General features: G+C 41.6%; 1 protein-coding gene across 4 annotated transcripts in view; it reads right to left on the bottom strand.

The window, feature by feature from the left end:
* LOC133409424 (VPS10 domain-containing receptor SorCS1-like) overlaps window positions 1-25784 on the bottom strand; it is a 49839-nt gene that overhangs the window by 12604 nt on the left and 11451 nt on the right. For all 4 annotated transcript variants that reach the window (XR_009769406.1, XM_061689390.1, XM_061689389.1 and 1 more), the window contains exons 2-23: window positions 23648-23715; window positions 22980-23079; window positions 22574-22732; window positions 18451-18524; window positions 14908-14972; window positions 14356-14474; window positions 13946-14035; window positions 11693-11872; window positions 9427-9573; window positions 9200-9302; window positions 8956-9032; window positions 7903-7994; window positions 7672-7779; window positions 7284-7401; window positions 6996-7129; window positions 5362-5475; window positions 4537-4708; window positions 4264-4450; window positions 3649-3782; window positions 3455-3578; window positions 2473-2585; window positions 1258-1395 (exon numbers count right to left, since the gene is read on the bottom strand). Coding sequence is in view for 3 of the 4 variants with exons in the window: in XM_061689390.1 (XP_061545374.1) it covers window positions 1258-1395; window positions 2473-2585; window positions 3455-3578; window positions 3649-3782; window positions 4264-4450; window positions 4537-4708; window positions 5362-5475; window positions 6996-7129; window positions 7284-7401; window positions 7672-7779; window positions 7903-7994; window positions 8956-9032; window positions 9200-9302; window positions 9427-9573; window positions 11693-11872; window positions 13946-14035; window positions 14356-14474; window positions 14908-14972; window positions 18451-18524; window positions 22574-22732; window positions 22980-23079; window positions 23648-23715 (2616 nt within the window). In the remaining variant the exon portion in view is untranslated. The remainder of the gene's footprint in view (window positions 1-1257; window positions 1396-2472; window positions 2586-3454; window positions 3579-3648; window positions 3783-4263; window positions 4451-4536; window positions 4709-5361; window positions 5476-6995; window positions 7130-7283; window positions 7402-7671; window positions 7780-7902; window positions 7995-8955; window positions 9033-9199; window positions 9303-9426; window positions 9574-11692; window positions 11873-13945; window positions 14036-14355; window positions 14475-14907; window positions 14973-18450; window positions 18525-22573; window positions 22733-22979; window positions 23080-23647; window positions 23716-25784) is intronic.

The following is a 25784-nucleotide window of genomic DNA, read 5'->3' on the forward strand; positions in this document are numbered from 1 at the left end:
CAAACTAATAATAACTAATTACATGTTGATTACATTTTAAAATTTTGCATGAATGCATCAACAGGACCCCAGTATGTTTCCTCTATTTAAAAAAATAAAAAATAAAAAGCGGATTAAAACCATAGATCCTTATTTTTAGAATTAACCACGTTAGTTCTTTACACAAATAATAAACTGAGAACAAAAACATGATGAATTGTAAATACATATTTATACATATATTTTTATATCTAGATATACACAATGTGTATAGGATGATGAAAACACGGTAGTACCATGTTGACTTAATGACAAATGGACACAATTTAGACAATACTGCTTCAAAACAGATGAGTGAATATTCCACAAAATTATGAAGATGAAACTGTTGAAAAAAATGTTTAATGCTCTGTTATGTGTTCAAAATTGTAACTATGACTCAACCTTTACAAAATCTCAGATAAACTAATAGATTACACCACAAGGTGGCGCTTTGAGGTCATCTTTGTACAAATATGTTACGCGCGAGACTATAGCACATGACCATAGAGAGCCAATCACAAGCTTCGGCTTTAGGAGGAAGTGATATGAAAACAAAAACTGAGCCGTTGCAGCTATTCTTCAAATGGAACAAATTGTAATCATGGAAATCTCCAAAAGCAACTGTAATTTAACTACACCTTCTCCCAGTAACGTCATGGATTAATATTACTTCAATTATGTAATCTCGTTACATGCAATTATTTACTTTCAACACCACACAATTAACAAACAGAAGGAAATGTATTGCACCGGCTCTGGCAATGATTTAAAAAAAAAAAGATTAAAGATTATGCTCTTAAAATGCTGAGTGTGTTTTTTTTTTTTTTATAGAGTTATAGAGTATGCAGTGTTAGAGCTCATTTCAGAGTGAATGTGTACCTAATGACGTGGTGGAGACAAATTGACAAGATTCATTGTAACTAATCATGCAATTTAGATAATACTGCGTGGATGAATGAGCATTAAGTGGTAATAATTTAGGATGAATTGCTTGTCGATTAAACTACTATTCAGATGTTTCCCTCTTGTTTTACCAACCACAGTGGAATTTGGTGTTTACCCGCTAATTTGTTCTGCAATGAAGCACATTGTCGGTGCAAGTTACAAAGCAATGCAGATGATCCCAATCCAAATTGGGTTTCTATGTTTAGAAGCAAAAGCTCACAGAGAATTACTTATTTAAAAACAAATGACACTTTTTACATTCCACACCCAGTCCCTCGAAGAACACGATACCTGTTGTTCTAGGTCTTGCCGCTTTGCACCCACGGCGCCTCCTCTGTGCCTCTTCTCGGGAACAATAAAGATCTCGGCTGTGGTTGGCAGACCGGGAAGCACGGTGACCAGCAGCCGATCCTCACTGATCCCGGTGACCTTCAGTAAAACGACAACAATCCCAATAAATTCATCCAAATCTGATACAACTGTAAAAAATGACTGCTGGCTTTGTGCTGCCAGTATCATTTGCCTAAGTAGGATTCGCTGTCAAGTCAGAATGCACAAATCACCACAAATGTGCACGTTCAATCTGACAGTCTTTGGTAGAAGAAGAAAAAAACAACGCAGCTTTTAGTGCATTTATGCCGTAACCACGGGTCTGCTGTCAGAGTATTCCACGTTCTGACAAGACAGAAGGTCAAAGTGAATGTTTTATACACGGGGATATATTTAGAGCTCACTATCCAGGTCTTTTAGATAACCGGTCGCCTTTTGTACAAGCGACATCGAAGGTTCCGTTGCGCTCTGCGCTCTTGGCGCACGGTCAGTGATGTCGAGAGCAAACGGCAAGTGTCACGACACGGATTTAACTGCCCTTTTGTGTAGCTTCGGAAAATCTGGGGTGCTAATAACACCGCCGTGAAATTATGCCGACCTTGACGTTCAAGGCCGGGATTTACACCGCCAAGATTCAAGTCACACATTTGGGATGTCTTTTGTTTTTCTTTTTGTCATATTCTGAGATAAATATTGATCGGGAACTGCTCCAGATGATGTACGTGGCACAGCTGCCTGCTGTTATAGTCCGGTTTTGTATTGTATTTAGGGTTTCTGTAACGTGACGTGATTGTGGCACTATTTAAGAGATGGATTAAGTCGAATGAGTAAACACATACAGTAGATCGGATATACCCTGTCAATGCCAGCATGACGTGATCGAAATACGGGTCACTAATTGGTGACGTATACACACCCGCGTCTGCCCAAACAGCACAAATAAAAACATTAAAATACACCCGCTGTGAACTAAACTACAGTGAAAGCATATACAATTAAACATGATGTCAATTGTGGTGCATTAGTATCATAAGGTGATAAGAGTCCATTGCTCTTAAATATGCTTCCTTTTGAGCTAAGAAAATGGTTATTCTTCTGTGGGCATTTTGAAAAAGCAGTTAAACTTGTCACTGTCGCACAAACGCTAAAGTAAGTGATATTTGTAAGATTTCTGACCTGGACCACGGAGCGCTTCACCGCCCTCCCGATGTCCGAGCGCCACTCAGAGAGGCCGGGATTGGCGTCATCCAGATTAGAGGAAAAAGACAAAATATGCGACTGGAAATAATCTGAAAAGCAAAGAAATAACATACTTTTTAATGTATGTTATCAAGAGTCGTCATATCTTTCACTGCAGCGCGGCACCCAAAGCTAGTGCCATTAACATCTTAACGTCACGTGGTTTGCGCGTCTGCCTCACAGTCAGATGTTTCAGGTTTGAATCTCAGTTTGGCTATTTTATTGTGACGTGTATATATATGCGGCCACCATTTAATGCTAGCAACTCAAATCTTCGCTCAAACGCAATAATAAAAAAGAAAAAGAAAAAAAAAGAAAAATTCGACCAAGAGATAACTCATACATGGGGTCACTTGTCAGCAGAGGTATTATGACCAAAATGTTGGAAAACAACACAAACAAATGGACAAAAAGACTTAATACGAGATGAAAAATACACAAATGTTTGGAAAAATGCAACAATTGACAACAATTGACCCAAAAAAAAGGGAGACAAAAATTCAAACATATTTGATGGAAAACTGTTAGGGTCAGCACGTCTTGGAAAAGTAATTTTGGTCCTCTGTATGTTCCACATATATATATATATATATATATATATATAGGTCGGACAATAAAATGCTACCATACGCAAGGTATTGAGTTCGAAGCTGGGCTCGGGCCTTGCTGCAGACCATGCTTGCGTGGGTGTTCTACATTCCAAAAACATTGCTTGTCCGGTTAATTGCAGACTTGTAAATTGCCCATAGGTGTGAATGGTTATTTGTCTACATGAACTACGGCCAGTCCAGGGTGTAGCCCCGCCTCCTGGCTGCAGTCAGCTGGAAGAGGCCCCAGCTCACTGCTGACCTTGACCATAAGTGGCAGAGATGGTTTCATTATGGTGTGAAAAAGAAATCAAACATAACGCAGAGTTTACCATAAACTGCCACCGTCATGTGGTCCTGATGAACCGTGTTCCCGACTGAAGCCTGAACGGTGACCATGTGACTTCCCTCCTGGGAGAAGGTGAAGGACATCCCTCCATCCAGACTCAGCAAAGGCTGAAAGACCAAGGATGTGGCGTATGAACGGTGCCACTCATCTTAATTGAACAACAGGGAGGTAAATTACCTCGGTTTTGTTGTCAAACCACCAGTAGTACGTGACCGTCCCCACGGCGACAGGGCGCAACGTCGTCGTGAAGTTTACGGCTTTGTTCTTCAGGGCCACGGACGGAGCGGAGAGCTGGACCTGCTCCAGCTGACCTGCGAGCAGGAAACACAAGTTAATGAGCTCGAGTTTTATATTTTATGACCGTCTACAAGGCAACATAGGGGTCCGAATGTGAACGGACGAGCGCGCGTGTCAATGTGATTGGATGAACGAATCCGGGGGGTTGGGGCAAAAAATATCAACGAGATTTCTGTGTTGCTCTCCTTTGCTGTGAAATGATTTTAGCGTGTCAAACGTTTGTAGAAGCGCTACACCAGTAAAGACAGTAAAGTTAACAATGATGCTAGTTCTAACACAGCATGAGAGTTGAGACATGCAAAATTCTCCTTAGGGAAAGTCAGCATACAGTTACATTCATTTGAAAGCTAATAATCACACTATTGTTTTTAATACCATATTACTGAACTCTTCTTTAAGGCCCAAATTAGAAATTGCTTCATCAGTTTCTTAGCCCAAGGACAGGGATTATACTCAATATAATACTGAATCCAAGAATTGACGCTGGTAACTCACAGGTGACGTGGAGGTAGAGTGTCACCCTGTCGAAGCCCAGAACATTGCTCGCTATCGCAGAAACGTGGTAGATGCCCACTTTACTGTAGACATGCTTGACCCCATCCTCTATGGAGCTAATATTCACGTAGGATATCGCGGTGCCGTCGCCAAAGTCCACCGTTATGCTCGTCGTAGAGCTCAGACCCTTCAAACCAGGGAAAGGAAACACGATGATTTACAAAACACAACCATGTAATGCTCATCGCTTGCGTCTTTTAGAGAAGTCGGCACCTCTTCGAGAAACACCAAAAAGGTGACGTTCTTGTACAGTGTCGCGACCAGTATGCCTTCGCTGGTGAAAAGCTGCAGGCCCTTGGGGACTTGACTGGGACATTTCTGCCGCCTGGGGCTGTATTTTAGCAGAGTCCCCTCTGTGCAGTTGTTCGACAAAGCTCTGCGATATCTGCGATAGAAGCCAGTGAAGACACGAGTGAGAATATATTTTCCACCAAGAAAAAAACCCTTAGACCAGTAAGATTGCTCAATTAACGAATCTAACCCCTAAGCATTACCCAAACACTAACCCTAATCATTACATTTGCCATATCCTTAACCATGACACAAACTCTAAAACCTACACCGTAACAATTACCAAAAAACAGTGAACCCGTTGGAGCTTGGCTAACCATTACCCAAGCTGCAACCCTTACCATTTACCTAACCTTAACCACGATGCTAACCTAACTGCTACCACTAACACTTACCCAAAGAATAATTGTATTAGCCTCATCCCAACCCTCTAAACATTACCCTAACACTAACCGTCAACCCCCTAAACCTAATACCCTGACAATAAACATTGCCCTAACACAAACCCTTACCCCTTACCATTACCCTAACGCTAATATTAACCATAGCCCTAACCCCCTAACCATTACCCTGACCTTGACCACTACATTTCCTAATACCATATATTCCATACAACCTTTTATGGTTGTTGTTGTTTTTTTGTTTTTTTAAATACTGTATACATACTGAAGATGACAAGAAAGACATCTTTACCATCTGTGCTCCCCGCTACACTTGACATTACAGTGAAACGAAGTGAGCGCGTACCCCGTGGAATTGAGGAAGCTGTCCCCAGTGATGCAATCTCTGGATGTGGCCAACGGAACAAACCAGAACGCCGGAGTGCAGCTCCCATCGACCTGCCTCTCAAATCCATAGTCACTGTTGCATGTGGAACACAAAGACGCACTGGGTCTGAGGAAAGCTTCCATGCACTTTATCCAAAAGTCAGATCTTAAGCAAGCTAGAGCGGAATTCATAGTATCTCGCCTCGGACCGTACTTGAGGTTTGATGCGTAAATGGTTAAACTTGGGGCCACCGTAACAAAGCGTAGATTCTTCTTCTTTATAAAAAAAAAAAAAAACAAACAAAAAAAAAAAAAAAAAAAAGACGTAATTATGACTATGCCAAGTCAGAGAGACATTTTAGGCTCTTTTCATCGCAGAATTTGACAAAGTGGTGTTAAGGACCACTAAATATGCACACAAGTGCCTTTCATTTCGCTCTTGATCAGAGAGATAAAAGCAAGTACAAGACAGTCTTGTCGGAGACAAACACTTGATGCGTGTGAGCCTGTCAGATGAATTATACTTAAACCGTTAAGAGAAATAACTCCTAATTAAGTCAGGAGATGTTACAATACACAGCTGTCAAACGAGCTCTTTGTATCATTTTTTTTTTTTTTTTTTGTCATGTTAAAATGATCTCCTTTAAATTGTTCAGCGTAGATTCCTCGTTTCCATACGCTGATTGCATACTTCTTCTTAACCGGCCACCAGTCAGGATAATATTTTAGGATGATTATCGTTCTGTAGCTAAGCCACAAAAAAAAAAAAAAAAAAAAAAAAAGAAAAACAAGAACAGAGCAATGTAAGGACTGCAAAATTTAAGTCACTTTGTAAAGAAACACGACACACATTAAACAGTCAGGCAAAGTTGTTGGTATATTTCAGTTTAAGAACCCCAAAATGTTTTTAATTAAAAAAAAAAAAAAAAAAAAAAAGTGAAAGTTTTTTCAACTGAAAGTCTGCAAACCCAGGTTAAGGCAGTTAAGGTCAAAGGTTCATTTATTCATGACCTTTTTTTTTCCAGTCTTAATTTTTAACTGGTCTCCACTGAAAACTGTATTATTTGAATTTTTGATGCTGAAACCTCAATATAACAGAAAGTCATATCAGCGCATATTGAACAGATATATTGTTTTCATAATCAGTAGCTCATTTTACACCGCCCATCAAAGCCTTTGTGAGGCCTTTTTCCTCAACCGGCTGCCCTTTGTGCAAAAGTACTGAGACAGCATGGTGTGTTTCATATTTGATATTAATTTTCTGTCAACAACTAATTCAATAATCCATCTGCTCTACCGAAACATGCAAAAGCCCGTTATTCACATACACACTGCACTTGTGCTTTTAGCATTTGTGATTAAGCGTTATAAACCGGCGGGCATTGGAGGCACAAATTAAACAAACGGCTAAGCTTGAAAAGAGATGGAAGTCTATTGCTACAACTGAGATAAAGTATCAGCAGTGATCATTTTAAACTAGACACAAAGAAATCAGAGGCTTGAGCACGACGTCCAACGTTTCAAAGGCTTCTCTATGTTGTTATTATGTGTTACAGTTGAGAGAAAATGTGTTTCCATTGAAGAGACGCTGCGAAGGAGGAGTAGGAGACTCACCACTCAAAATCGGCCTCTGTGCATGGGCAGGAGTCTGACATCTGAGAGATGTACTGTTCTCTCGCCTTGACACATCTAGCGTTTACTCGCAGTTTCTGGAAGATTCTCTTCATTCCCATGATGCACACTTCTCCCTGCAATGAATAATGGATCATAACCATTTCACAGGCTTCTTCTTCTTCTTCTTCTTCTCCTGTCTTTGTCTTCCTCGCAGCTCGTGTTCACGGCGCCGCCCAGTAAAAGGAAGCATCGCCTATCGACGGTTCAGAGCCCTGAAGAGTGACTTACCTCGTCGTCCAACTGCCATGTCACGTAATCTTCGGAAGTGCAGCGGTGTTGAAAAATGGACCGGAAATCAATTTTGACAAGTTGCCACTCGGATCGGTGACTGAAGTGACCAAAGATTCTGCACATAAGAAGTCAAAAGAGGAGTGTGGGGGGGGGAACTAGGTCAGAACTTTTGGTGCACGGAAGATTAAAACAATTATTATTTTGGCCAACAGACAGGCTTTAATCAATTGCAGGCGGATGGAAACGAAAAAAGACATATCTAGGGCGAAATTACACGCATTCGAAGGGACACGGAGTGGAAAAGTCTTCAAAGGCTGATTTGTCATTGTGCCTCAATTAACAGTGCGGCAACACGTCAATTAGTTGTGCTCTCTTCATCTCTTACGTCATGATGAGGGTGTCCTCTCCGGGCTCCCCCAGCACCCCGTCCACATACAGCGGCAAGGAGGTGAAGCTAAATTTGTCCCAGTTTCTGCCCTCGTCAAAACTCAGCCTGGGGGGGGAGAGAAGAGTGAAGAGAGAACGATGGATGGATCACTAACAGCCCAGCCACAAAAAGAGCTGCAGTCTCGTGTGAAGATTGATGGTCGGCGTGGTAGCAGACTGGGATGCTTACCAAATGTGTCTAATAGGCAGAGGTGTGTGTCGGATGGCCACCAGAGATCCTCCTTGATTCAGAAAGAACACGCTGTACTCTTCCTGAAAAACCTGTACACATACACAGACAGCTTTATTTTAGGGTTGTTTTGTTTGTTTGTTTGGTTTTTTTTTTACTTCTAAATTCTCGCAGCAGCTGGCGACGACCTAACAAACGTGCATACTTAAATGGAAGAAACAACAAGACACCGACTCATCTTCGGTTGTTTGAACTAAAGAGCTCATCGAGTTGGGTTGACTTTACAGAGAATCAGGCCCTCGGCAAAAAAGAAAATCTGCTCGCTCACTCCGTTTTATTTGTTCGCTTTTGAAAGCTCCATATTCTTTTTATTTGGGAAACGAGAAAGCAAACAGTGATGAAGTTGCATTCAATTTCTCCTTTAATACCGACTGCCAGTTTAATAGGGGATCAGCCATCGTTTATGAGCACTCTCACATGAGTCATAGTTGGCGATGGAATACATTTCATCTACACTCACGGGACAATTCATTAGGCACCGTATCATGAGAGTAAATAAAGAAATGAAGATAATTAAAGCTGCAGTGCTGACTGAGCCGTCATGCACTTTTTTCTTTTCAAAATGATCATCAAACTTTGACGCCGTGCTCCACCCGCATTATATAACGCCAAAAGGCTTCACAATTTAGCGTTGCCCATCCGTCTTGTATACTTGACTCCAGTTGGGGCTCATTTGGTTGATTTCTTTCGGAAGTAAGAGGCCTAACATTTTCTCCAAATGGCGGCTTTAAGCCAAAATGGCCGACTTCCTGTTCAGATTTCTGTCATATATTGGTCTATCTGTACTTAATGCATATTTACGTTGTTTCCTTTATATGCTGTGTGCAGATGGCTTTTATTTTTAACGACTGGCTATTCTGTCGGGCTAAATTACCGCAGTGCGTACATCGATTCAAGCTGTAGTAAACATCCACCTTGGTGTGTGTGTCTCCCTTTTACTTGAGTTAACAGGCCAGCAAGCTTGACCATTTTTCGACACGCATCATTCTATACCTCTTTCCACGTGTTGCCAGCATCAGATGTGATGAAGACGCTGACATTAGTGGTGGAGAGCTCGGGTCCGACCACACCTGTAAACCAAAAAGGTAGAGTTGATTATTATGCAAGAAGGAAATGTTACAACAACAGGACAACAATCGGGTTGTCTGTTTTATTTTTCACCCAAAGAAAAACGGGCGGAAAAGCTGAATATCTCTAACATTTGCGAGTCTTAGGATAAGAAGAATAATATCCTCACCTGACGCGATGATAATTCCAGGTGCTGTCTCTTTGCTCACGATGTTTCCAGAGGTGTACGGGTTCTCAGATACGTGAAGGTGCAGATGTAAGGAGCAGTACGGCTGTAAGAAAACGCACATATCATCACGCCCAAGGCAAACTACACTCTTGGGTTCGGTTTTATGTCCATTGTCTTGTTAGCAGATTAAAGACAGAGTAGAATTTTACTGGCAGCGGCCCACTTACTTGCTCACAATCGACCCACTTTCCTTGGAGATCCGTTGCCGGGGCCCGCAAAAGCCGCCAGTCTCTGCCTTTATTGTATGTGATGTAAGTTTTCACTTGGTTCTCGACAACTTTATTTGACAGAAAAACCCCTTTAATCCCGGCAACCTGCAAAACAAACACAAGAGCGGAGTGGAGAAAAAAAATAACATACAAAAAAAAAAAAAAAAAAAAAGGTGCTTTGGGGCAGGGGAAGAAATACAAAAAAAAAAAAGCATATATTATTCAAACTAAAGACAACTGGAGCTCTGGTTTGGGGAGAAAGACGTCAGAACGAGATGAGATGTTTCCCTGACAGGGAGCACTATTTCGGACCATCTGTAGGACTGTGCGGAATCAAACCAACATCTGGCGTAGCCCTAAGATATTTAGACATGATTTTATTATTATTATAATTCACGTGCAAAGAGATGGCGACTCACAAGAGAGCACCGGTGTCAAACTACGTTCCTAGATTTCTGATTTCAAAACCGCACTGAATAAAAATATAAATGCAACAGTTTTGCTTTTGCTGTCATTTTTCCTGACCTGAATTCCAAGCTCTAAGACTATTTCGATGTAGGGGAGGGGGCGGTCAGAACACGATTGGAGTCCCTATCTGTGACTGGTGTGACCACCATTTGCCTCACGCAGTGTATCAAGATGTGGCCTACGATGCAAATGAGTGTGACACCCCTTGCACTGAATGAAGCGTCATCACATTATTATTATTATTATTTATTTTTTTAAACACTCTCATGCTGCTGAGTCACAGCAGCTAAATAATTGCGGGCGGAGTGGTCAATGAATGACGCACTCGCCAGCCGAGCTGCTTGAGTGTTAAATTGCAAACAGGGATTAATCAGGCCTGTTACACACAAACAAGAGTACGCAGTTATGTGTGACCTCACTTGACATCTGTCAACACACATCCACAGAAAATGCAGTTTGCAGGCCTGGTGGCTACAAGCGCTGCTGCTTCTGCTGGTGCTTGCTCGCTGACACAAACCTACTTGTTCCTTATATAAGAGGAGCTGGCACAGTCAAAACTTGCAGTCCATCAGCATCTGTTCCATTATAGCGAAAACACAGCAGAATAAGTGAAGACGCTTGTGATGCCCTGTTGATGCTCTGTGCTTGTCAAAGGCAGATTCTTGTTTTTTGTTGCGTGATCAACCGGAACGTATTTTAGGAAAGTTATTTTCTCCTCCTGTTATTTGCCTTCCCAGTAATAGTAATATTAGTCGTTCTTCACAGAGGATAAAGAATACACACCTGTGAATATTGTTATATGTCTACATGTGTTGCGCCATCATTTGCGTTAAAATATCCTTCCTTAAAAGGTTAAAACACTGCGACACTGATGCTATTCTTTAGCCTGTCTATTGCGTCTTGCATTGTTTATTAGCATTAAGTTCAGCACACTTTCCTAGATCAACGCAATATGGTAGTTTTAAATTCACTTACCGTAATTTCGCGCGTGTAATGCGTGATGTGTACAATTCTTGAAAGAAAACATGAAGGACCAGGCGAAACACATTGAATCCCATTAAAATAAATTCTAATTAAACTGTGTAGCATTTCAGAAAAGCATAATCATTAAACAAAACATAACCATAAAGAAATAATGGTTGTTGTTCAGTCATCAGTCGTATTTTAAAAACTAAATAAATACATACAAATATTATTTCACAAATTGTGCCTGGGTATGTATACTTATGAGCACAATTGTACATATATGCAGTCATATGCACCCCTGTCATATTGGAATGAAAGTGTAGGCGACACCTTTTTCATAACCTCTGGGTGGCATACTAGAATGAAAGTGTACAACTTTTTCATAACCTCTAGGGGGCGGTGGCATATTGGAATGAAAGTGTATAGCTTTTTCATAACCTCTCGATGTCGGCATACATTTATAAAATGTGAAAGTCTTTTTCATTTTCCCCTATACCTATGTATAATGCGCACTATTGACAATTTAGGGGGGACGTGAATTATACACAAGAAATTACGGTAAGTCCCCTACCACCATACAGCGCTTGTCAAGTCAAAGCAAAGAAAATCGGCTAAACAGCTGGTATCTCGAAAAACCCAAATGTTGGGTCACTCGTATCTCAAGGCAGCATTGAAAGAAGACGTGTGTCATGATACACGTTGTGACATCTTTCAATTGTACTGTAAAACGTGAGCGATCACAGTAGACCGAGCGCCAGAATAAGATGAATTCATCACAGCGGCCACCCACCTCATAAAGGTCGATCATGATGTTGCCTTCCGGTCCTCCGCTGCTCACCACGTTCTCCAGCATCAGCGTGAAGAACAGACCCCTGGACTCGGACATGTACAGGTTGTACGAGTCGTTCTGGTGCCAGTCTTGAATGGCCGCCACCACCTGGTTGTCGTCCGTGCTTATGATCTGCAAGTCCTAAACGGGAAAAGGTGTTGCAAAGTAACAAAGCCCTGGAGTCAAAAGACGTAGTGCACAGTGGAACATGCTTGTGATTTTTCACTTGATAATTGACAGTCAGATAATGATAATTGACAGTCATCGAAAATAACAATGTCCGGTGATGAGCGTCCTCGGGTTTGTGACAAAGATGGATGAATATGTGCAATGTTATGCTGCAACTCTCTCGACCCCCCCACCCCGTCTCACACCCACCATCTTAATGCACTACATGATTCCGCACTAAATGGTGTAAGAACACAGTTCGAATGCAAATGGGCTTTTCAGCTTCAAAAGTCTCCTTTGGGCATGTGGGGGAGCATACACACACAGAACCATTCAAGTCTGAATGAATTTAAGAAAATTGTAAGAGGACCGCCACCATGCAGGTAAATTATGCATCCTGTAGTTTTGAGGACTAGAGAATTTGGAAGAAAACAAAAAAATATCCAATATGACTTTAGTACTTAAAGTATATTGGACCAGAGTGACATAATTCAAACTCAGTAGGGTTATTAATCTGAACCAGTGGCAGGCAGTCAGGCCAGTAAGTCTGAAAGTCCAACATTCTATTATCATCATTTCGTAGCATTTCTTTTGGCTGCATTGGTTCCAACACGTGGATGTGGGTCTTTTTTTCCCTCCTCGATCAGATTTCAGCCTCTATGAGTTTCCATGACAGTCTCATTTGCCCAGGGCCTTCAGAATCAGTAGTCCTGGCCCACGTAACAAACTGGATGAGCAATTAAACTGCTCTTTAACCGCATTTCAAATTCCTCCTCCCAAGCCCTCCAACCTGGCCATCAATAACGTCAGCATTTTTCTGTCCTTTGATTGGTTAATAAGAGCAAGTCAAATTCAACTAGAAAAACACATCTTTAACAATAAGCATTTCTGGTAATTATGATATATTTATATTTCCATTTTTGATGTTGTTCGATAAATAACAACATTAAAGATATTATTTTAAAACAAGCAGGTTTGGGCTTTTATATAGGAAAGTAATGCAACAACTATCCCTCTCCATCCATGCACTGCAAACATTTTGAAAATGAATGTATGTCGTAAACTAAAAAGTGAAATTGGGAAAATTCTCCTATTTCCTGAGGCGGATCGTCCTTGAAATCCTTCTTCATGATATTATCTTACAAGTAAATGATCTCAACACATTAAATGTAATTGATAAGAACATTAATCAAGACTTAATATAATTTAACATTTCAACTGCCTCGAAACTCGCAGCTTCATGATGAATTGTGTCACTCGTGTCACGCTCCACTTCATCTCTATTTTGCATCCTCCTCGGCTGACACTAACCGCAGCGCTACTACTACCGGAAAGAGTTCCTGGCTCTTGCTGTTGTAGGTTTACGCAGGTTCGGTGCAACTGTGAAACAAAAGTTGAAACCTTTGGTAGTTTGAATTTTTGCGAATTGCAACCCCTCTTCCTGAATCAAGTCTGCACACGCTCAGTAAGAAGCTGGAATAGCCCATTGCATGAAAAGGGAGGGGGGAGCAGTTGAAAAGATCATGATAGATTATACATTAGAATTAGTTTTTTTTTCAGCATGTGAATTAAGACTAAAACAATAATAACCGTTTTAAATAGAAGAACATTTTATTAACCAGTTTTTATGAGATGTTTGGGGGCCCCAGGAAATTGCCTGTGTTTGCCTAATGGTCAGTCTGCCCCTGCTTGGTAAAGCACTGAAAATGAACACGAAGCATTTTGACCGATTTAGTGTCGGACAGCATGTCAAATCAGAAGAGGTCTTGGCACAGAAGTAATCCTGGGTTGAGCTATCGACTCATCTACCCCCGTGTGTCTTGTCTCGGCTGCCGCTGCTATTGTTTATGCCTCAACGTAGGGGCGGGAACCCACGGCGGGAACCCATCCCTTTTGAGAATCTTAACAAGTAGACAAGAAACCTCAACGGATTTGGCGGATTTAGTTCAAATCCTTTGTAGTGTCGTCTCTGCAAGAGTGCAAACATCAAACCATCCAGAAATACAGTAAGGCTCGATGGGCAAACGCCGCGTCGTGTCATCTTACTTTCGGCAGCGTGTACTTTGGAAGCTTGACTGGGTAGAACGAGTGCCTTCGATAGGACACATAATGGACGGACTGCCCTCCTGTCAGCACCTAGAAAAAGGAACACAGGTAATCACATTTGAGCCAAGTGTTGACAAACTTCACCGCGCACCCTTGAATGTTCACAGCGTGTGTCAAACAAGTCACACTGTGCTAAAAAGTGCCCGATTAGGACGTGGCGCATTGTAAGGGAGATGAGCTTTAACAAGCAAAACAGACATTTCCAATCTCACGCCCTCCCCTCCCAGGATAATGCCCCCCTTTGACTTAATGAAAAACATGACTGTGCATTAAGACGCAATTAGATGTGACGCTTTTTACGGCTTTTAATTGACTTTTAATGAAGCCAGACCTTGCAATAAAAAACCCACCTGGATAAAAACGTATTCATCCTGAACCACCAGGGAGTTGGGGATGATAAACCCGGGGAAAGGCTTGCCCTTGTTTCCCTCGGAACAATTTTGAAGTTTGCAAGTGATGTACTGCGACCCTGTGGGCAAAGCGAGACAAGAGTGCTAAAAATACAACAAAGGGGGGAAAGAGAAAACAAACAAACTCGTGTGGGCCACGATCAAGGTTTTAGCTATGCTAATGCTGATGCTTTAAGTGGCGAAAAGTTTGGCGGTCGCGACTGGCTCTCACGAATAAAGTGGCGAGAGCTGTCCCGGGTTGTTAGCATCAGCCTAACGAGACATCTCCGGGGACACGACATTAACACACTGGGCTTTAGAGGAGTGCCCTTCTCTCTGCACCACGGCCGAGAAAAGAGCCAAGTGGCAGCCTGGCCTTTGAAAAATAAATTAATAAAGATAAATCCAACCAAAGAGCTGCCATTTCAGTCGAGGGAGAGAGTCCAATTTTTAAGGGCATTGAAAAAGAAGGTTTATGGACACATTAAGAGAGATGGTAGACCAATTACTGACGTCCATCAGAGACGCTGATCTCCAGGTGGATCATTCCTTGCTCCTTGTCCAATCCCAATCTGGACCTGAAACAAACAAAAAAAACACAGGAAAACTAACTAGTAATTAACGAAGTAAGTCATTAATTAGTAATTAACTCATTCACTGCCAGCCTTCCCAGTTAACATGGATATTTGACTTCTAAAGCCGTCAATGGCAGTGAATGTGTTAATTAGTAGATTTGAAATTCAGGTTTGAAAACCACCATAATGTCGAAAACAGAGTCCTGCAGATGGCGGCGTATGGATTTGTGATCAACACAGCTTTTGAGTAGAAGCTAACAATTAGGGGGTCAATCTCAGAATTGTCACATTGATTTTGAGAGAGAGGAATGACAACACGGAGGATGGACAAGTTTTGGCAGCTCACACTTGAACAGAGTACGCACAGTATATGTATGGTATAAACAGCTAGGTAGGTAGGAGAAAGTGTGTGTCACAATTGTGAGCAAAGATGACACAGTTGACGGAGTGAAGTCTGCTCCTGTCTTTCCCTCTGCCCGCATAACACTTCATGTCTAACTCAAATAGAGGCTGAGAGCATCCATTATTGGATCCATCTCATATTTAAGTGAAGTAGCTGAATTACAGCAAATCAATAAGGCAAGTCATGCCAGATGGGGAACATGCAATACATACAACAGTGTTACCGTAGCAACCAGGAGCTGTCCGAAATGACCGGACCGTAAGCAAGTCCACGGAGAGAAAGGTGACAGCTGAATAATTTTCTGGCGCTCTAGACTTGTATGCATTTCATTAAAAAGAAAGTATTGGCCAGATGCAATCAATATAAAAAAAATCTGATTTCAAGTTTAAATATAAGACACCAAATTTAAGCAGCGGGAAACAGACAATTCATTAGGTACAACTTATAATTAGTTCCAACAGAAGAGCTGTATTAAACATTCACAAATACAGTACAAAAAAATAATAATAAAAGATATATATTCATTAATATTATGGAGGTGTGGAGGTGTACCTAATGAAGTGTCCAGTACCAGTTTTTTTCACTCCTTAAATGAAACATGCATCAGTGGGTTGTAATAAAAATGCAGGTAAATAATAAATAATAATCTGTCATTGTTGGATAAATGTCTGAAATGTCTATGCAATCCATATTTAGCTGTCCTATTTGATGAATCTATGTGATAATGAGTGTCCTTGCGGGAGCACTAATACAAAGCGGCTCATGTATAAAAGTGATGGACTTGTGAGCTGAAGTGTGCTTTATGGCGAAGGTGTATTTGTCCATTTCACAGGGCTTTTGGGGGAGGTTTTTCAAGCCGGCACTAATGCGCAGACTGGCGGCAGTGACCACTTGTTGTATTAATAGCGGCTGTTTTGACACACCGGCGGGCTTCTTCTCATTTTCCATAGCGCGCCCGGACTCTAATATAACAAGCCGGCGTCCTGCCTCCCTCAGCACTCTGTAATTGCTTCCCAGCTCCATCTCTTTTAATGGACTTTCTGTCCAATACTTCATCCTATTCTATCAGCAAACAGCAGCCCCTTGCTCCGAGGTGGAAACCCGGCGATGTTAAACTGCCCACCGGCCCATAACTAATACACACATACAAAGGACGTGTCCACGCAGACACACACACACACACACAAAAGGGGGATGCAGGGATGCAACAACGTAATTCCTTCATAGAGACCTCAATGTTAAAGAGAATTTATGGGAATGTTCCCGTTGAATTTACTTCCTGAGGAGAAATCAAATATGACATAAAAACGAGGCCGTTCGTCATGCTTGACTTCACGATGCAATACCAAAGAGCAACAAATGTTTGAATTCCAAAGCCTGACTTCAATTCCTAACCATGTCTAGAAACCTTATTTCCAAACTCTAACCCTTGTCTGAAACCCTTACATGTGTGTGAATTCCTCATTTGAAACCCTAACCCTAGTTTAAAACTCTAACCAATTGAGGTTTGAAACCCTAACATTGGCTTGACACCCCAATTTGAAACCCTAAGCCTTTTTTAAAACCCTAACCCAGGCTTGAAACCCCCGACCCTTATTTGAAACACTAACATGGGTGTGAAACCCAGATTGGAAACCCTAAACCTGGTTTTAAAACTCAAATTTGAAACTCAGACCTCAGCTTAAAACCTTAATTTGAAACCCTAAAACAGGGTTAAAACTTGAAACCTGAACCCTGGCATTAAAACCAGTATTTCAAAACCTAACCCTTGCTTAAAACATTACCACAGGCTGGATAATTTAACCCTTGATTCAAATCCTAACACGAGCTAGAAACCCTAACTCTGGCTGGAAACCCTCACGTGAAAGCCTAAACCTTGTTTAAAACCTAAACACAGGCTTGAAACCCAAATTTGAAACCTGAACTCCATCTTATTTTGAAATTATAACACAGGCTTAAAAGCCTACTTTGATAACCTAACACTTGTTTAAAACCATAACACAGGCTTGAAACCCAAATTTCAAACCCTATCCTAACTTGAAACCCTAAACCAGGCTTGAAACCTTAATTTGAAACCCTAACACTGACATGGAACCCTGGCTCGAAACCCTAATTTAAAACCCTCCCCCTGAAATGAAACCCTACTTTGAAACCCTCAACCTTGACTTGAAACCCTAATTTCCAGGATGCATTGCAAACAGGACTCCTATTTTCCCTTATTTACCTTACAAAGCTGCAAATGGCCATTAAAGAAGAGTGTGCCAGTGCAGAGTAATGCTTTAACACCTTAACCATGACCTACTTTAATACTTCCCTCTCTTCGAATCTGTAATTGGGTTGTTTGCGGCCGTCTGCAGTATTTAGCTCCACGTTGTCTTTGTGCTTAGCTGGGCATCAAATTCACAAGTCCTCAACACTTCCCCTTCAGTATTCTCCAACCGACAATAAAATTTAAAAAAAAAAGGCATTTTCTATTAAACATTCATCGTGGCCCTTTTAATCCTCGTATTTACACTGATAAAACGCTCCGACGTGCGCAGACGCCTCGGGTCAGTTATGAATATTCATCCGCTACCAAACCCAAAAGACGGGATGGACAGCGTATGGACATGATTACTTGATATTTCATGAGGTGAATGTTTTTACCGCATCAAATATTAACCTTCGTGTGTAAAGTAGATGCTCATTACATTATGCAAAAAAAATAATAATAAAAGAAAGGAAGGGAGAGATATATGATTTTCCAAAATAAGAAGTCCTTCCCTAAACTCCTTCTCAGTGCCTTCTGTAATCTTATTATGTACAATTACCCACTGTAAACGGTATTTAAATCAATTTGTATTTCTTACAGCTAAATGTCATCAGATTAAACGAAATTCATCGATTCGGAGCGTACGCAATGCTGCAGTATGAGTCATTCCGCAATTTATGGAGCATGTAAGTACAATTAGTTCCTCTGTAGTGTATTGATGCTGTGTGCGTAAACCAAAAAGGGAGGGGGGCTGGGGGGAGAGTCCATGTAAATGACGGTAGTGTTGCATTGTATGCGTTTTACGTGTGCATATTTTTTAGGCTCACCAGTAGAATCTGTTCGGGACAACGTTGTCGTGCACAAGCTGCCACCTCCTCCCAAATTCCACGGAGACATACAGCTGGAAAGAAAGGAGCACATTCAAAGATGGCATTCACAGGATGATCACGGCCAACTCGCGCTGCAAAAAAAAAAAGAAAAAAAAAACGGATTTGTTCGATTCGATGTGTTTAGGAAAGTGATGCGAGAAGATGAAAAATAGTCCGGTAGTGCGAATTGAACGCGAAAGATGAAATGCTCTGCAGAAAGGCGGCGCTTTTTTTGATATGCAAATCTGCTTCTGTGTTTATAAAGTCTTCCTCCACTGACTCAGCGGCCTTCCAGCTTATTAATTGGCAAGCGGGAATACATTATTTTTCTGTCATTGTAAACTTTTTTTTTTCGCTCCTCCTTGCTGAGCCACGAGATGCCTTTTTTTTTTTTTTCCTGGCTCTCAGAATTTGCACACCGTTCTATTTTTAGGACTGTTCTTTTTCAATTCCGAGGTCACCTATAGTGCAGTGGGGTACATTCCCACTCAGGGTCTGTGCTTGTGAATGGTTGCCAAACTGGTGACCAATCCATGGTGTAGTCTGCATTTTGCCTCCAGTCGGCTGGGATAGGCTCCAATTTCCCGGCGACGCCTAAAAGGATAAACGGTCGATAAAAAAAAAATATGTTTTTAAATTCCATCCCACGCTGCGCGACAGAAAGTCATAGCCGACGGCTGGCACAGTAAGAGAGTCACGACTTGACGATGTACTGTACGTTGTCATTGTTGCTATTCTACTTAATCCCTGTAGGTGTCAGTAATGTGTGTTTGCTACATAAATACTGTCCAGATCAAGACGTTTTAACCATCAGCTGTTACAGTATAGTGCCTTGAGATTAATTTTGAGTTGAGTCACTCAAGACACCACTGTACAACATGAGAGTCAGAAACGTGTGTTTTATCCTGAAAGACTCTCAAAACAAATCAAGACGACGCTTCCACCATCAGCTAATCCAACAAGGTCTCGATCTGTGCTGAAAACCCAAAAGTAAGACACATATACATATACGGGCATATGAAATCACACTTCTGGCACATCATTGACCCCCGTCAGTGAGTTCTGTCTGAAAGCCGCAGTCAGAAAAAAAATACGGGCTCTATTGTCACACCTCTGAAGCAGGCACACGTCGTCAAGGTTTACCGGGTTTCTGACGCATCTGAATTTCAGCCCATTCTCAAACGGCCGGTCCTGTGCCGCCAATCACTCTTCGTCCCCTCAAGTACACTGCACAATGCGGCTTGAAATCGACCCAAATTCAAAAGTCATCCAGGTGATTCAAAATCAACCTTGAAACGGGTTTCATTCGAACAGTGCATGCCGAGCTTTCTGGCGCTTTTACAGTTGCAGTTTTCCGTTACAAATCAGTCGATGGCTACCAAAATGCATTTCAACAAACCGTCCCTTCTCTTAACGGTCATAACAAAGTCAAAAGAAAGAAGCATTAGTGCAGTTGCGAGAGCTCATAAACAGTAAAATTGAGATTTCTTGATTAACTTTCATTAAAATGATATTCATAACAACTTATAAAAACAAACAGTAATGACACACTTAAATAGAATGTCAACATTTTTGTCACATTTTGTGGCTCAATTCAATGAACATTTCATTTCTCAGTAAGCCAGAGTAATATTAGTCGCTCTTCGCAGAGGATAAAGACTATATTTCTGTTTACGTGTGCTGTTTCACCATTTGAGTTCAAATATCTATTGCTGAAAGGGTTACTGTAGCATGAAGCTAAGATGAAGCTATGTAGTTGTGGTTCAAATACATTTACAATGTATTGAAAAGTGTGTTTTAAAAAGTTCCCGTGAATTTTAATAGGCTTAAAGCATGCGGGAAGTCTAAACAGACTTTACGTTGGTTCTAGTCTCATTTAAATTAGGCTGTTTCAAGGGGGCGGTTCTGTCTCGTGCAAATGAGACACCGCCCAACCGGCCCCCTTCTACTGCGGGGCCGATGCAGGTCATTTTTTCAGAAGCAAATGATTCTCCTTCACTCATTTAAGAGATGCTAAGCAAACCACATGTGTTTGGTGAATTAAGGGTCTGACAATTTACATGCGGTTACATCATCAGCATGATGCTATAGGGACAACCCTAATTGGTTCATTTGCGATGTGGCTCAGATCAAAGTCCAATTAGGCTTTCTCGCCGAAAACGAAAACTAACCAAAGGGATTGTGAAAGCGCCCGTTTAACTATTCAGACAGTTTGCCTGTAAGCGGCAAAAGGCTGTAACGAGGATTCACATCATTTTGGTCTCATCGCAGCACTTGCAATTTTTAAAAGACAAGACAATCGATAAATGGAAAATGAAACCAATCCAAGAGTAATCGCGCCCCGGGAGTGATGAAAGAAACGCTGAAATTGGGCTTCACAAAGACATACGGAATGACCGCGGGGGAAAACTTGTCAAGTGCATCTTTATTGGGGCGGTGGATGGTTTGTCCATGTGGCTTTCATCTCCTCACCGCACCATTTATCTCACTTCTCACCCCTCGCCTGCTTGGCTCTCTCCATATCAAGTCGTACAACAGCCGGCTGGGGGGGCCACGGTTTGATGTCTGCGGTGTTGAGCGAAGCAGACAGTGGGCTTCTCGCCAACTAATGAAGGCTGCATGCGCGTTCGTGTTTGTGTTTGCCTGTGTGCGTGCGTGCATCAATATCACATAAAGTCGTTTGCAAGGTCACAACGTGGTAACCCCGCCCTCATTTATTCTGGCTGTGATGTCACCAGCGGTTACATTTTAGCATGAAGACCTGATTTGAGATTATTATTGGGGTTAATGGAAACAAAGCGAATGTGAGTCTTTGTGACGTGTTGTGAAAATATGAGAACATGCCTCGAGAATGTGACCATTAGTGCATGTTAACTGCGCTCAAGCGGTTAAATTTAAATGAAAAAAATGGAAAATTGACTTTTTAATGGCTTGCATACAAATAGTTGGGTCTCTGGAGTGCCTGCCCACCCATCAAGGGGAAAATGAAATAACCAAAATTGCCTATTCGCAGATTTTTGTTTTGGGAACCTATCCTCTGTTATGCACTGAACAACCTTTCATACTCAGGTCATAGCAATAAAAGTGTTGTTTTGGTGCCGAAGAACTATGTTGAAGTCAGTTGGAGAGCTTCAAGTTGTGCTTTGTTACCATCTCGTAGCATCTATAGGCAATTATAAACCTTCTTAGGTGGGGTGTTAAATATTCAATGGGCTATCTGGCAGCTATGTCAGTGGAAGATCCAGAACCACGGAATGCAATGACAAAAAGAATACTTTTGAGGCCTGATTTTGTGAAGGAAAAAAAAAAAAAAAAAAAACTCGATTGCTCACACAAACAGATTTGGAAGCTGATATAGCAACCGTGCTCAACCTGGATTGTGTCTATCAAATGCTCTAAATTTCTGCGCTGTTCATTTTATGTATTACTAGAGGAGTAGATGCAAATACCTGTAGATGAATTTAGCAATGTGATTTCTCAAACCTGAGCTGAAGTGCGGTGGGCTGATTTTGTGTCTTTAAATAGCGCGTCTGAAAGGCGGGCACAAACCAGCACGCAAAGTGGTGCCAGCATAGCACAGGCAAAATGAGCATTAACATTAAGCTATGGAATAGCATTAAGTAAGCGGACAATAGGCTAAGCTATGTGTTTGTTTTAAATACACAATGTGTAATACTCCTCGTTTTACAGTGTGTTTAGTTTGATGGCAAACTTCAACTGGGAGTGGCAGCTTGACGCCTCTTTTTTTTTTTGAAGAATTGTTGTTGTCAAAGTGCTGCTTATTGTGAAGTGAGTTGAGTTCATTGCCGCCATACAGCGCTCGTATATCAAGTTTGCGCTCGCAAGTCAAAACAAAATAAATAAATGAAATAAAATCGGACAAAAAACTCGCATGCCGGGTCACTCGTATCTCAAGGCACCGCTGTATCCGTTGCCCTTGTGGGACACGTGATTTAAAATCTGACTGAACTAACAAGCGCACGATCAGCATCACCTTTTGCTCCCATCCAGACATTGCGTTAACTCTTGCTTTTTTTTTCCCCCCCCTGGTTTGACACATTCCGACAGCTTTCGGTGTTACCTTTTGGTCGTGGCTGTAAGCCAGGATCCAGTCCTCCTGCTCGGGGTGGAAAAGAAGACTGAGGATATCAAAGGCTAAGCTGTGTTTCTGATAGGACGCCCCCTCGTCAAGGCTAATGAGCAGGCTGCTCTCCACCTCCGGGTCGGTCAGTAGCATGATCTGAAATGAGAGGAGAAAGGAGACGGCGGGGATCAGCGGCCCAACCTGACAGCTACCACGCTGCAGGGCTTGGTTGCGCTCGTGCAGTGTGCTGTTCTCACTCACACACATACATACACACTCATGCCGCAGCATCCCGCGGGGCTGCTTTGCAGTGAAAATGATAGCAACTCGCACACAGTTATGATGAGCTCTGACAGGGGAGATATTTTTTTTTTCTTCCCTTCACAAGAGCGGGAATACTTACCTTGCGCTTGTTGTTGGGACTGACGTACAAGTAGCTCAGGATGGTTTTGGGCCCCACTTTCTCATTAAGTTTCTCGTAGGTGGTGCCGTAATCGGTGGATCTAAAATTCAATTAGGGATACGGTGAAGGGGAGAGAACGGAGCAACACCTAGCGGTTAGGATGCTGATGGTATCATTACGCATGTCAGGCAGGCGGAAAATTGCAACAGCAGAAGTCAGGAGGCAATTTGCTAGATGAATGGAGATTTCTCTAATTATCAAAATAAACAGGAATATCCCGTGTAGCATGCATAGTGAGGGGATGGGTTTGTATTATTATTATTACTATTATTATTATTAGTGTTGATGCTTGGGGCCACCCACTTTTTGACTTCTAACATTGTTGATGCTTCAAAATGTATAATGTTGCACTTCATTAAAAAAAAAAGAAAAAGGGTGTACCCCGCCTCTCACCCACCACCATAATGAGACCAAGCGCTATAGCAAATGGATGGATGGAGGGATTTTCTTAGCTTACTTGGGACGTCATTTGTTCAAAGCCGCTCAGATACAAGACTCGATTTATTAGAGACAATTACAGCATTAAGAGTTTACACATCCATCTTCAAACAGGATGTGGTCCGATTGCAAAGTTTTATTTCCGTCTATTTGTTTGGAGAGGATCTTACCTCCACAAAGAACTCTCCGTCACTCTGCCTGAGCTGAAGTCGTAGTATTTGGTCAACATGAGGATCACCTAGGAAACACAGCACACATATTACTATATTGAGTTGATCTTCACTTTGAATCTATTCTCTTTATATCTAAAAATACATGCAACCATGTCATATATTCACATTGTCACAGCAATGACGCCATCATTCAACTGGCACGGACAGTGGGCCTCGTAAATATCAGGGACATCTTTTCAAGTAGGCCATCATAAAAGCTGTCACAGGATGCACATGCCTTTACTGTATGGGCATGTAAAACTGTCCATTTTCTTGTTCGTGACTTACGGTATTAAGGTGAATAAACTGCAAACAGCAGATCTTATTTTGTCTTGGATGCTTTGAGAGAAACAGGCTAAAAGTAGGTGAGTTTTAATATGGTGACATCACAAGAGTTCGTTTCCCTCCGCGAGTCCTTACCAGACCTCAAAAGTAACACAGAGGCAGTGCGTCAACGCTGTGCCCTTCACCTTTACGTACAAATTAACATCTCGAGTGGGGACGCGTCCCGCACGGAGCAATCATAAAATCTGCTGATGGCATCGCTCTCCTGTGTTCGCTTCCATTGTGCTTCCTCTGCTTCTTTTTTTTTTCTTTCCATCTTCTGATTATCAATTGTTACGACTGTTTGGAGGGTGTGTGATGCCCCACGAGAGACCAATGACTCATTGTGGAAAGAAACAGGCTGGTAACTCATTTTTATTTACTTCACCAAGCTCAAATTTTAAAGAATCATCTCTGGCATGTGCTGTATAGACACACTTGACTGTGTAGTCTTTATTTATTTATTCCTATAAATAACATGCATGCGGATATAAATTTAGATCTCAAACAATACATTTTTACATTACCTTTTGCATGCCTTACTTACTTTTTTCTTTATTTCAGCCCCAGGGGGATCGATAACACAGTATCACAGAGTAAACATTTTAAAAGAAACAAGAAAGAATAAATAGTAAAAATAAATAAATGAATAAGGTATTGATGTGATTTGATTTTTCTTTACTTACAGCATGTAGTCTTTTGGGGTAAGTAATATAAACCATGCAAGGTGTATCAGAAAAGCACTGGACTGATGGGCATACTCCTATTTTGACAGGAGTCCTGGAATTTTTATGACATACTTTGTATTAACCTAAAATGATGCTATAATCAATAGTATAATTATTTATCTCTGTATGGCACTATCGTTAGAATTTGTCAAGCACTATATAAAAAAAAAAAACATTTTTTTTTTTGAAACTGGAGCACTTTCCAAGCTTGGGCGCAACACATCAAAATCCGTTGGAACCCACTTCCAATAAAATGCCCGTTGCATCCTCCATGTGCTGCTCCCTGATGGACATGACACACTCATTGCAAAACACGACAAAAAAAAAAGTCCCGCGTGAGGACATATCGTTCAAACACCCACCCCCTGAGTGTGTCAGTCATTTTACTGCAGTTATTTGGGCGCAATTAATCCGAATCTCACTTGCGTGCGTCATTTGCAGAAACTTTCCGGGGGCGGGGGAATTTTAAACACATCAATGCGTCGATACATTATTCACTTTGTAGATGTTTCTGAGAGAAGCAGGTGTTTGAAGCAGCTCGACAAACACAACATTAAATCACACAACACAGCGGGCATGGCACTGAATTCAAACCCGATGTCTTATTTATAAGCACATATTTCCCCTTTGCCTTGCAACAAAGGTGTCATATTTAATGTGAGCGACCCTGTCACTGCGCCGCCCATTCAAGTGCAGTACCATCAACATATCCGATGGATTACCGAACATACAAGAGCAAGCAAATAGATTCTCCGATCTGTAATCCTTTGTAAATCTTAAACCTTGGAGGTTAAATGGACTGGGATGCGTGCAGTCATTATGCAGGAATGAATAGAGGCTTAATGGAGGTTTAAAGGGATTAGGCTTGAGAGATGACTCGCGCCAAACGAAGGTGTTGCACGGGGAAAAGAATGAACGACATACGGTTATCAATAAAGCATAAGGGGTGGGTGTTTTGTTGAGGGGATACCGGTGGGTAGTGGGGGTCTCGCTTCTATTAGTCAAGTATGAACGAACACCTGTGACAAATGAGAGCAGAGAAG

This window comes from Phycodurus eques, chromosome 11 (assembly GCF_024500275.1).
Source record: "Phycodurus eques isolate BA_2022a chromosome 11, UOR_Pequ_1.1, whole genome shotgun sequence".
Classification (NCBI taxonomy): Eukaryota; Metazoa; Chordata; class Actinopteri; order Syngnathiformes; family Syngnathidae; genus Phycodurus; species Phycodurus eques.